Below are 13,495 nucleotides of genomic sequence, written 5' to 3'. Positions count from 1 at the left end.
ATAGAAAACAAAAGTACAAAACTACAGTACTAAGCAGTAAACATGTCATCTTGCACTGACCTGTTGGTGTTTTGAAGATGAGCGGACACTGATAGCAGCTGTCAGTTTCTCCCTCTCTCTGATAACACAATAGTTGCGTAATCTTATTCCTCCTCTTGCTCCACACCTTCCCTCCCTCTGTCTGTCACTCTCTAAATCCTGGATTTAAACTTGCCATCACCAACCTGCACTCTATAGGTTAATGACCTGTAGCAACTGATAATGTAAGAACTGCTGAATAATGTAATAACTGGCCAACATGTAATGAAATGCTCCTCTAAATTGGTTGAAAATATGATAAAACCCTGTTAATGCAATAAATTCCCAGATTATCACATTTAATGGTGATTATTACTTCATAAGGATTGTAACATATGCAACATTAACTGTTGCTGTAATAATAATATTGTCTAATGTAATAACTCGTAACAGTAGAAGAATGTAACTTTTAGTATTACATTGTTAGTTAATATTATTATTGCATCAAATATTACAATTCTATTACATCCCTTATAAAGTAATATTGCTGGCTAATGTTGTGGGGTATGTTCCGTTGTCTTAGGGACTAGTTGCCAGGAGCACAATACACAGGTTTGAAAAATGACGACAGCCCACATGGTCACCGCCCTTTTCTAACCAACTGTTCAGCTTTAATTTCTCCAGACCTCTGTTGCTCATTGTTCAGACAGTAATGCGCAAAAAAACTACATGTCCCGTCATCCTTTGCCGGCCGGTTTGTGGGGAAGTAAAATGGCGGCGATTGATGGGATGGGCCTCTTTTTGTGCTTTTAAAACGGAAAAAAACACTTGATGCTGTATCCCAAACTTTGATTCTACGTTTTAAACAGAGAAGCCAGTAGCTGGGATATAGAGAGCTTAATCCCACACTGCAGAGCAAACGACTGAAGGTAACTCATTAGCACACAGCTTGTCTTGCTAGCATTGGCTAACGTTAGCTGGCTAGCAAAATACCTGCTGTCGGCAAACCCTGGCAGACACCAAGAGAAGCTTTTTTGTTTGTTTGTTTTTTAAATGTATCCAATACCACGATGAATAGCCGGCCTGCAAATAATGTACCTAGCTACATAGATGGCTGATTAGCTGGGCAGCAATGTAAGGTCAATGTTAACACAGTGGCTAAGGCAGAGCACTGAGCCAGTAGAAATCTCAAGTTGTCCGTTAGTGACTGGACTCATACCCCTTAGCTGTAGTTCCCTGTCAACAATGAGGACATTAAAGGCATAAAACTGGCTCAGTTCAGTTGACATTACTAGTACAAGGCTAGTCTGCCATGGTGTCCTGTTAATGGCTGCTGCTCTCACTTAGATGGGCAGAAAGGATGGAGAGGAATTCAGCAGACCTGATTGTAAAGGCATGATAGTTAGATAAAGGTATGACAAGCTTGTCTCTTAGCCTTTTATATCCAGTTTTATTCTTATTTCCATGGCTAAGCCTATCGGAACAGACATAAAATTGGCAGTGTTAATTCTTCACTTCATTTGTTCCCAGTAGGGATGTCTGGGATGTCTTACTTTGATTCTATAAAAGAGGATGAGACCACTGCCTTGACAATGTCAAATATTCCGTATGTTATGACATCAACATGTTATGTTTAATTTATTACCCTTATGATGAATACATTTTTAGATTGAATCAGATGTCATTATGCTATAAAAAATCAGGCATGTAGAAAATATCTTTTCCCCAAAATGTGTTTTTTTCCTTTTTCTTTTGACTTATTTAGGAAACAATAAATGCATAAAAAAAAATTTCAGCTGCCCTATTAGAACGCACACTGAATCTACAAAATATTAGTGGCATCTTCCTGATATTTAGTTGCAAAATCCACATCTCAGTTGTCACAAAGCTTAAAAATCTTTCCTGAGCTTGTCTGCTTCTCTTTGTAGGCTACATCTCCTTGACTGTGACTAGTATAGTTTAAGAAGGGAAATCAGTAAGGGATTATGCCTGGAATCATTTATTTTTCCAGGAAACCTTGTGCTCAACTTGCATGCGATCATAACCTTGCACATCTGAAGAGCTAAACTGATGGCGTAGCCGTTGCTGTGTTTGCTGTTTTTGTTTTGGGTTGAAACTTTCAAGCATGTTGCACTTCTGGCCACACCTCATCTGTGATGGAAAACACCTGTTTTGACATTTGGGGTGTGATTTACTGATTTACTCTTTAAGTAGGCTCTTTAGATAGGCAACACTCACAAACTGGTTTTCCTTTCCTCAAAATTGTGAATTGAACCTTCCAGTTACTGTTTTCCATTTACCTTATTTTAGGGAGCTTCTGTAACCACAAGGTCAGTACTGTCATTTGACTGTCATAGGTCATAGATTCATGCCACTCAACTTTGAATTGGCTTGTATGTGTTTCAGCCCTGACTTGGAGGGGGGACTGACAGGCGAGGTTGGAGCGGAGGGGTCAACACTTAGTATTTTATCCTCCGTCGTCCCACAGATCGAAAACAAAAAGGCAGGTAATTCCTACCCGGTTTCCCTGACTTTTGGAGTGGTTTCATTGGTAAAATTCATGTTAAGGGCTCTCAGAGTGTAACTCAACTTTTTATTGACAAAAAAAAAAATCCATAATCATAATTGAATCCCACACTGAAGGTTTAAAGGATAATCCCGGCCACAGTGAACATTGAGACCATTTTCCAGTGTGACCTCTCTCCCTTCTAAAATCTCCTGTGGATTTTTACATGCTATTATCAGAGAAACGGTTATTATTTGACTTATTTCCCTACCTGTAGACAGCATTCAGTTCACTCATTCACGCCAATTTCATGGCAAAAAGTGTAGTAATGGTGTAGTAATGTAATCCATGGAGGAGATGTGTGAGTCTACAAAATTTTTGGTACGCCTTGCCTAATAAAGTATTAAAAAAAATCATTGTTTTGTGTAGGGATGGAAGAGTTTAACCGACTAGTCATTAAAAATAAATAAGAAATACAAATATTATTTAATATTTATAGGTTATATGTATGTAACTTTCAATGAAAAGTTGTGGTTATATATTCATCATAAACAGGATCAAAATGTCAACAATATTTGTCTCTTGGGAGAGGTTCATGGTGTAAGCTTACCACAACGAGCCAATTTCAACAAATTGGGACATTTTATGCACATCTGTAAATTTAGCAAATATTTTGTAGTGCTTACTCATAATTTTTAATTAGATATATGTTGTTATACAAAGTCATAGGCCTATACTGAGTGTATAGGCCTACATTCAGTGTTCTAAACCTGTTATAATCAAAATTTAGGTTAGCAGTATTTGAGTGTGTAATGTTTGTGTGTGTGACTAAACACAATGAAATAAATCTCCAAGTACATCAGTTTGGCCTCTTTTATTTATTTTCTAATTAGTCGGGTAGTCTTTTCATTTAAACGGCAACATTATTAAACGCAATTCCCATCCCTAGTTCTGTGAATGATCAGTAGTTCCTAATCATAATAAAGAGCTTCTTTCTTAACCGCTACAAGACACATTTCAAAATATAGGTAAAAGTAGGACATCTAAAAAATCCCTCTAGCTAAAATGTGAAGAATAAGACTGTGATGTGAGTACTTTCTGGAGCTGCTCCTTTGACAATGAGAGGATGAATGATGGCAAATGATGTGGACGTTTGTGGGGCTATTATTTAATAAATGTTAGGCTAATCCAAATCAACCAACCAAGATCCCTTGAAAATCACCCTGGGCACTCGTACAGAGTGCACAAAGTTATTAATTGTTAATGGAACAGCTTGATGACACCACAGAGTAGTTTTGGCTTCACTACTTCAAGGTGGATTTTCATTGTAAATACTTGAATAGAGCATGTTTCCTATCCTTTCTTCTAGGATTCTTCCTGGATTTCTGTCCTCCAGTGTGGCCTTGCCCTACGTCACTCAGCTCCAGGTTACAGGGAGTGTTGGACTGCCGCTGGCCTCTGGGCCACCAGTCTCCCTGGCCCATGGACTTGACTCCAGCCCCAGGCTTCAAAAGGAGGCCTGCTGCCTCCTCTTCCCCCCATGGAGTTACAGAAATTGCCAAGAGCCCTCCTCCCTTCTCCCCCTCCTCCTCTCCCTCATCTCCTTCCTCTGATCCTTCTTCACCCTTGTCTACATCATCTTCTCCCAGTGCCACGGTGATGGGTTGCCATAACGATGTGAAAGGCCATACCCAGGGGGCGGGGGTGGCCAGGGTGTCCTCCACCTCTGCCTCTCTAGCAGCTCCATCTCTCTTCACACCTCCCACCAACGCCTCCTCCTCAAATCCCTCCTTCCTCTTCAGGTCTGTCCATCCGGATGTGGATGGACAAAGAGAGAGCAGGGAGAAGGAGATATATGATCCCTTCCATCCTACTGAGGGAGAAAGGGAGGGAAGGGCAGAGGAGGAGGAAGAGGAGGAGGGGGAGAAGTATGACCCCTTTGACCCCACTGGCTCCCCAGCATCAGATGCTGGAGAGGAAAAAGGAATGGAGGAGAGGGGAGACGGGAGTGGCAAGGTGAGAGGGCTGAAGAGGAAGACTGAGAGGAGAGATGATGAGGAGAAAGAGGAAGCCCCCCCAGACTCCACCAACAGCCTCCCTGTCCTCCCAACCCCCCCACCAGCCGGCCAACTCCCCCCAAGGAGGAAACCGGACCGGGACGCCACCAGAACTGGAGAGCAGAGGGAGAGTGCTGACTCGGACCACTCTGAGATAGAGGAGGGGGAGATAGTCGGGGCTGCTGACAGAGATGGAGGCAATAAGAGAGCTGCTGGAGGAATTCTCCCTTTGACACCCAGTGCCTGTTTCTTTGGTGCGAAGCCGGAGCGGATCCTCCGGGTGCTGGATGGGGATGGTTTTGTGTCGGTGCGGACGGAGGGTGACTGGCCGGCGGACGTGGAGCCCAAGGATGAGCCTGTGGCGGTTGGGGTCGGGGACCTGAGAAGCAAGCTGGTCAGCAGGCGGAAGGAGAGGTATTGCTCCTGCCCTGCCCCTTCCCTCTCTGCTCAGCCCCCACCTCTTCCCTCCCCCCCTCCTTCTTCCCCACCATCTTCCCCTATCCTACTTCCTGTAGAGCAGGGCAGCAAGAGCCACAAGTCCTCCAAGAGCTCCAAGGACCGGGACCGACACAAGCGCAAGGATGAGAAAGCTGGGGAGAAGGAGGAGAGAAGAAGGAAGAAAAGGAAGGAGAAGGAGGGAAGCCGGGAAAAGAGCAGAGAAAGGGAGCGAGCGCGGAAGACTGAGAACGAGGCCAAAGGCAGGAGGAGGAGCAGCAGAAGCAACAGCAGGAAGAGGAAGAAGAGACGACACAGCAGTCCGGAGGCCTCGAGATCCCACAACTCCTCAGGAAGGGTTATCCACTCTAGACGCTCCTTTTCCAGCCTGTCTGAAGAGCGCCAACGGGAGAGGGAACGAGACAGAGAGCGAGATAAAAACAGGGACAGAGACAGAGACAGAGATAGAGAGAGAGACAGGGATAGAGACAGGGAAAGAGAGAGAGACAGGGACAGAGATAAAGACAGAGACCAAAATCGAACCAGCACCCGAAGGCGAGATGACAGAGATGAAGACTTTAGCCTTAGAAAGAAGGAAAGGGAGAGGGAGGGCAGACAACATTCAAGCAGCAGAGAAAGGGGTAGTTCAAAGAGGTCCAAAAGAAGCAGGGAAAGGGGGGAGGTTGATGGGGAAAGGCAGCATGACAGGGAACGTGAAAGGCGAAGGGATGGTCGTCCTGTTGTCCCGCCGTCTATCCAGGACCTCAACGGTTCCGACCTTTTTGCCATAAAACGAACCATCACAGTCACCACCACCACAACAACCACCACTGTACCTGGCTCCCCAACACTCGCCCTGGCCTCCCCCCGAAGCCCCACGCAGGACTCTGACAAGCCCCACAAGAGGAAGAAGAAGAGGAAACGGCGCGCATTTGACGAGGCAGAGGACGGCGGAAGTTGTCGTAGCAGATCACGGTCCCTCTCCCCACCAAGGTATCACAGCTATGAGTCGGACCGCTACTCAGACAAACTGGAGATAGACATGCTGTCTTTGGATGGTGAGGCTTTGGACTCAGACTATCCCTCTTTGGAGGACACACCGCCTACTGCCCTGCCTCCAGAGCCCCCTGTCCCCAGCCCCAAAACTAAGACCAACCCCAAAACTGGACGACATCACCCCAAAAAGAAATCTCACACATTAAAGAAAACTGGCCAGTCCGAATCCTCCTCCTCCTCTTCCATTAGAACCAAAAGCAAAGGCCTCTCCTCATTGTCGCCCACCCAGGCTACTTCAGGCTCTGCCCCAATCTCATCTGCCGTCCCCTCAACCAAACGGGCCAGGAAGTTGGGAAAGGACAAGGAACGTGAAAAAGGCAGCAGAAGAGAGTCGGGTCGCTCTGGCAAGTCCAAGAAGGAGAGTGGCAGCAGCCGCAAAGGCAAGCTGCAGTCCAAAGTGTCGGTACTGGTGCGTGAGGGCGTGAGCAGCACTACAGGGGCTTCAGTTGGCTCAGGGAAGCTGGGCATGGATCTCCTGGGGCCAGGAGGTGCAGGAGGGGGTGCTGGGGGCTCTGTGGTGGGCGGCTCCATTGCAGTAGTCTTCCGCAGGGACAATGAGAGCAGGTCTCCGTTCCTCAAGCCTTGTTCAGAGCCATTGTCACTGGGCGGACGCAGTAAGGATTTGGGCAAGGTGGGCAAACGCAGCAGCCTGGCTGCTCCCCCGTCCTCCTTAACCAGTCCTGCAGCATTCAAGTCCAAGAAGGCAAAGCCCAGCTCCACCACATCTACTTCCTCCTCTGCCTCTTCCCCCTCATCGTCTCTGGCGACCAAGCGCCGGCGGCGGCCAGGGAAGAAGACAAGGGAGAAAAGCGGCGCTGTGGGGTTGATGGATGGAGACGGTAACCAATCAAAAGCCAGTTCCGAGGGCTGGGGTGGAGCCTCCTCAGAGATTCAGTCAGGGATTGGAGGTGGAAGCAAGTCGCTCAGTCCTCATACTGGTCAAGCTGGCCCTGCACCCTGCTCTTCCTCCTCCTCCTCCTCCTCCTCCTCCTCCTCCTCTTCCTCCACCAGTGCACTCCCACCCTCCTCCTCACCCCCCCACACCCATCCTCCCTCTATGGCCCCCTTGCGGGACACCAGGGAGTCTTCTCCAGACTCTCAGACTGTGGACAGCAGCTGTAAGACTCCAGAGCCCTCCTTCTTGGCTGAAGACTGCCCGACCCAGACCAGCCCCACGTTGCCGCCGTCCAGCCCAGCTAGCCTGTCCACCCCCCAGGGGACTGGCCTCACCATTGTGCTGCCTACACCCAGCGTCAAGCCCCTCCCCCCAGACGATGCACCCAAATCCCTGGCCTCGCCTCCTTGCTCCTCCTCCTCCTCAGGCTGTGGTCTCCCCTCTCTGTCGCTCCCTCCATCTTCATCAGACCCTTCCTCCTCCTCCTCCTCTGTGTCCTCCTCATCTGCTAGTAAGCCTCCTCCTCCTCCCCCACCCCCTCCTGCAGCTCCTGCCCTTCCCTGGAGTCTGCAGACCGGAGTGGACTGCACGGCTGGAGGAGTCCTGGCATGTGAGTTACTTCCGTAGATGGACCGAAGTCCGTCATTCTCTTAGGGTCCAATCACACCTACAGTTTGTTTTCTTTGTTCTGAACCATAATGCAAAAGTTTACTTTGTTGTATTTTTGTATTTGGTTCATTTAGGTTCCCTCTGTCTAGTTACAAGTGAACCAGATCTTGAAAACAAAAGTCACATGGACTTATTTATTGAACAGAGTTTTGGTTAGAGATTTTGATGGCAGGGGTGGGTGGGATGGGGTGTCGTCAAAACAAATCTGATTCCACTCCCTGTAACTTTAGCTAAGCATCTTTGCTGTAATTTACCTTGTCTTGTCTATTACCTTGCCATATTTCTGGAATATCATGGACTTTTGAGAAGTCTATTCCAGACAGAAATTGAGGGACTTTGCTAAATTATCTGAGTAATTTAAGCCTACACTACACTATAGAAAGTTCAGTAAATATACTAAATCAGTTCAGCTCAGATGGAAGTCCCCAGCATCACCTGGATTTGGTAGGACTCATTTTGACAAAGTCACTTAATATAAAAGTATAACAGTCATCTTAGTTGTATAAAGCTTGTGCTATCGTCAGTATGCCATTTTAGATATTTATGTCCTCTTTATGTTATAATAAGGGTCTCTAACATTCTTATTCTCAGTGACTGCTCTGCTCTTCAAAATGGAGGAGGCCAATATTGCCAGTAGAGCCAAAGCACAAGAATTCATCCAAGCGACCAGCCAGGTGAGAGGGAGACGCTGTGTGCGAGTGTGAGACTGACTGAGTGACTGACTGTCTTTGTCTCTGGGCTTGTCTTTCTGCTCAGTTTTCATTTTAATATTCCTGTTTTTTTATGTGATATTTAGATGGGTCTTAAGAATAATATAAGAGCCAGTGGAAATGGGAATGCATAGTTGGGTTTGTAATTGGTCCCCGTTTTCCACTGTAGAAAGTCTTAAAATCTGTATAATTTTAAAATCATGTTTTCAGCAATATTGTTTTAGACATTATACAGACAGCCTTAAATTACAATTCCTATAAAAATAAGCACATAATCTGTGATGAACTGCAACCACTTTGTTGTTTGCTAAATTGACTCACCTGTGATTTGAACTCAGGTCTTTGGCGTGACATACCTGACGTATGCTGTACCAACCGAGTGATGCACTGTACTGGATTATAGCATTGTTATAGCTGTTGATTTTTTTTTTTTAACATTTTTGGAGGCCGGCCAACAGAGTGACTTATACTACCTGCAGATTGCAGCTAAAAATTGAGTGAAAATAAGTCAAATCACTCACCCAATACACTCATTACAAACATTCTTCTTGCCTGAGATTGCTTCATATCAGAAGGAGATAATATTTGGTGTTTTTCTTTGCACTTTCAACATATTTCTGCTGTACTCTGTGTGCAGGGTCTCAACTGGGTTCTTGCCCCATAGTGGGTGGTTAAGATTGTAAAGAGGGCCCCAAACTTTACTCCCATACCAAGCAATAGGTTGAATTACACTCTCAAATATTTTTAACCATATCCTAACATATATAGCCTTCCTAGCCTTCTCTTTTAAGCCCTTTACAGTCTCATTAAAGTTTCCTGATGTAGATATTGCCAGGCCTAAATATGTATATTTTTGGGCATGCTTAATCGGAATGTTGTTCAGTTTAAAAGTATATGTTTTCTGTTGTGTTCAGGGTCTTTTTTGAAAGATCATGATATTTATTTTTTGCATGTTTATTGTCAATGCACAGTTTTTACAGTAGGCTATTCCTCTAATATATTGAGATTATGCTGGAGATGTTCTTTGGCTTTTGAGAGGATGAGCAGATCTTCAGCGTACAGTAAATCTTTAACCTCATTGTCTAACAGTGTAAAATCAGGTGCTGTTGGCCGGTCCAACTCTTCTGCTGGACCTATTATATAGATGTTCAAAAAGGTTGGATTGACCAATTCTGATAGCACATTTGGTACTTTGGGAAGACATAGATTTAATGATGTCGTACACTTTACCACCAGTGCCACTCTGTATAACTCTATAAAGCAATCCTTCATGCCATACAGAGTCGAAAGCAAACAGTCTGTTTGCCCCCCTGCCATCTGGGAGGCGCTACTCAGGTACAGCGTCTTTCCTAGGTGTTATTTTCCACCTAATTTAAATGTGAGAAACTAAAATGTTTTACTTCGCCTTGTCCTCTGTATTTCTTGCAGATCCTCTCTCAGGCCAATCAGAGCCAGTCCCAGCAGCATGCTCCTTCCTCCTCAGCCTCCTCCTCTTCCTCACAGATCCCTCCCCCTCCATCACTGCCTCCACCTCCCGGCCCAAGCCCCACCCAGTTCATTCTCCATGGCTCCCTACCGTTGGTTGGCTGCACCAAAACCCCACCCTCTCACCTGCACCCTTCCATAGGTGGTGGGTGTGCACAGACCCCGCCCCCTCCCTTACCTGTGGGGCTGTCGGGGGCAACTGGGAGCTCTGGTGAAACTGGATGGGATAGTGAGAGCAAAGACCCTGATAAGGTAAAGACCTAGTGGTGTGTTCATAGGGCTTTCTTTATCACCTCAGAGGAAAACTCTCCTGCTTAGTCTCTTTGCTTTTCTAGAGGGTTTTTACATGATTGAATGTGTCTGTTTTCCCCCCTACTGCTCAGTACCTGAAGAAGCTCCACACCCAGGAGCGAGCGGTGGAGGAGGTGAAGCTAGCCATCAAGCCCTACTATCAGCGCAAGGACATAAACAAAGACGACTACAAAGACATCCTGAGGAAAGCCGTGCATAAGGTCAGCCGCAGCACACAATCCAGTGACACGCATACATTGCATGGGCTGACACTGATGAATTGGTTATATCAGTGTGTTATATCAGTGTGTATACCTCAATTCATACTGTGCATATTGTAGGGATGAGATTTGAAGTCATATCAATATTTGAATATTCTATTAAAAAAAATTCGGTAACCGGTTAACCAAACTACAAAAAAACCCCAAAACACTCATAGCCTGATGGGCTTCTGTGATCCTCACCTTCACTAAACAAATAATCATTATTGCGACTGTTTTCAATTTATTAGTCAAATAAATTACTAAATCCAATTTGTTCAATTTATTGACCATAAAAGAAAAAAAAACCTCAATCAGTAGAATCAGTGCAGTTGATAGGAAACAAAACCATCCTTATATGAACAGTATTTCACACAAACTGAAATTCAATTAAATTAACTGAAGCACAGGACTACCAGGCTAACGTTACCAGTGGGCTTGGATATCAATAGAAATCTACTTGCAGCGCATGGGCTCACCTCGCATTACACATTATGCATAGGCATATAGATTATTACAACAGAACAATGTCTACAAAAATATGTTGGATGGAAAGATGGAAATATGTCTAAAACATTTCCCGTTAACAACACATAAGCCCACCTACTGCATCACTCTTAAAATTTTGGAGAAGCAGAGAAATGTATTCCCGACGAAACAATTGGCAGATATTGGCAGCTTATTTGCTTACCATGTATTTGTCCCAACGCAATCAAGAAAAGAGACTCTCCGCTGGAACGGAGGTTGCCGGTATCGGGGGCGTTTTCTGGCATAGGCGACGTAGGCAATTGCCTGAGGTGGCAAATGCTTGGGGGGGCGCTGGGCACAGCCGCTGCCTATGTGTGCACGTGCCAACACGCAGACACTCACACGCACACTCGCTCAGTCGCATTGGTGAGTTGAGTGCGGTTGCACACTCAACTGCATTCAATGACTGGCACCACAGTCATTGCCATAGCTGGTAGAACAACTAATCTTTATCACCTCAAATCCACACACATTTTGGAATGTGAGGAAAGAAATAGAAAAGGTAAGGTAGGGCAGGGCAGGGAAGACAAACACTTCACTTTTAAAGGTTGTCCTTATGAAAACAAAAGTAACGTTCCACATGTCATAACTGACTATCTATGTAAAGCCATGGTTCGTTTTCAAACAGTTAAGAGACAGCAGTGTATACAATATTAATATTTTGGTGGCCTGCTGAGGTAAATTAACAGCCCACCAAGTAAATTTGTTTTGGATTCATTTTGGTGCCGTGTTTTCAAACTGTCAAGATTTAACTCTGCCAAGCACCGAATGCGTGTTGGTGAACTACAATGACCAGAATTCATTGCACCTATGAAGCAGCCCATCTATGCTCCTTCGAGTCGCTGTGTGTCTGTGCCAACAACAAAGTGAATGGAGAGATAGTTTGAAATGAAGCCTCATTGCATAATCATATGCAAGAATAATAGTCAGCTAATGTTGCAATGTCATTACCACTTATACTAGGTTGAGAGACAGTGCCTGGAAAAAAAAGTCACTGGGCTTGCTAAATGAAACCTCAATAACAATGTTGCCCAAGTAAACTACCAACCTGTGAGAAACACTGAGGACTTAAAAGAAATGATCAAAACACTGGATCCAAGGTATGTAAAATACTTTGGGACTATGTGTAATATGTCCTAATAGTACAGTTACAGTATACTAAACCCAATAGTTGCCCTTGCAGTTGCCTTACCAGAGTCTTTTATGCCTTAAGCATTTTCATTGAAATTTTAAAAAAGATAAGATGCTTCAAAAGATAAGATGCTTCAAATTCTATATTGACATAAGTTTTAGGACAAACCGCCCAGCCCTAGTTCTTATAGCGTAGACTGTTGTAAACCGTCAAACCTCAGTGTGATCAAGTAGCAGTAGTATCTGTCTGCTTCTACTGGGATATGAACCCACATATGAACAAAATATAAAGTATGTCCTTTGATTGAGAAAGGCTGTGTACTGTTGTGTCACTATGTCAGATCTGCCACAGCCGAACTGGAGAGATCAATCCGGTCAAAGTCAGCAACCTGGTCAAGCTGTACGTCCAGCGCTACAAATACTTCCGGAAACACGGACGCAAGATGGACGAGGAAGAGAGGGATGACCGGGAGCCAGGAGCACTGCATTCCTCTGCCTGATGGGCTTTTTTTACACACACTCATCCACACCCCACACCCCACCCCCCTCCCCCACCCACCACACGTGATCTGGGGCAGCGAGGCTGACTGTCTTTCTTTTTATTGTTTTAATATCCCCACACCCCACCCCCCCACCCCCATCCACCACACGTGATCTGGGGCAACGAGGCTGACTGTCTTTCTTTTTATTGTTTTAATATCCCACCTTCTCTATGCTCTCATGTGATCTTATACAAGTTCCTCCCCTCATCTCTCTGTGGTCTCGCTGTAAATGCATCTCCATGTAGAACAAATGTATCATGTACATGGGAGGTATATTAAAAGCCAACCTGTCAATGGGGAGATGTGATGCACACTTGCACATACCGAGATATGTTGTACATACTGTAATTACACTACACCACATTTACTCTCCCCCTCTCCCTCCGTCTCTTTCTCTTTGCAAACAGTATGCAAGCTGAACTTGTCAGTAAGTTGGACGGCTGAATGGATAATGGTTTAAATAGAGATTTGACACTTGACCTCTGTCATTTCTTTGACTCTGAAGTGGATCCTGTTTTGTGTGCATGTGTGTGAGTGGCTAAGAGGCCAAAAAGGTGGATACATTTCTCTACAAATTGACTTAATCAATGAAATATAAAGGTTGCTTGAAAAACTTCTACACATTAGTGTGCTCCTTTCATCTCTTCTATGGTCTGCCTTTGCAGTATAGTTGTGATTGGTCTTCCAAATTTACATAGACTATGTCTTTCTCAGTTAGAGTAAAACTTAGTAAATACACTCAGTAAATAACCAACACTGGTATGGTAAGCTTTGGCCTTGGTTACTAAGCAATATACTAATACATTTGTACAGATTTTCAGTTTTTTCTGGCATTCATTATTCTATGTGGCACTATGTCAACTCATCTGGTACTCCGAACAGATCAAAACAAATGCCATCAGTTACTTCTCA

The 13,495-nt window shown here is 44.9% G+C and overlaps 1 protein-coding gene across 1 annotated transcript; it reads left to right on the top strand.

Moving 5' to 3' along the window:
• Positions 1 to 781: 781 nt before the first annotated feature.
• Positions 782 to 13,202, top strand: scaf1 (SR-related CTD-associated factor 1). The gene is made up of 7 exons (XM_071905203.2): positions 782 to 947; positions 2,425 to 2,525; positions 3,894 to 7,577; positions 8,228 to 8,310; positions 9,775 to 10,083; positions 10,215 to 10,343; positions 12,383 to 13,202. The coding sequence occupies exons 3-7, from the start codon at positions 4,007 to 4,009 to the stop codon at positions 12,539 to 12,541; spliced, it is 4,251 nt and encodes a 1,416-aa protein (XP_071761304.2). The 5' UTR covers positions 782 to 947; positions 2,425 to 2,525; positions 3,894 to 4,006; the 3' UTR covers positions 12,542 to 13,202.
• The last annotated feature ends 293 nt before the right edge of the window (positions 13,203 to 13,495 follow it).

Source organism: Centroberyx gerrardi, chromosome 7 (assembly GCF_048128805.1).
Source record: "Centroberyx gerrardi isolate f3 chromosome 7, fCenGer3.hap1.cur.20231027, whole genome shotgun sequence".
Taxonomy (NCBI): domain Eukaryota; kingdom Metazoa; phylum Chordata; class Actinopteri; order Beryciformes; family Berycidae; genus Centroberyx; species Centroberyx gerrardi.
This window is presented reverse-complemented; position numbering and strand designations above follow the sequence as displayed.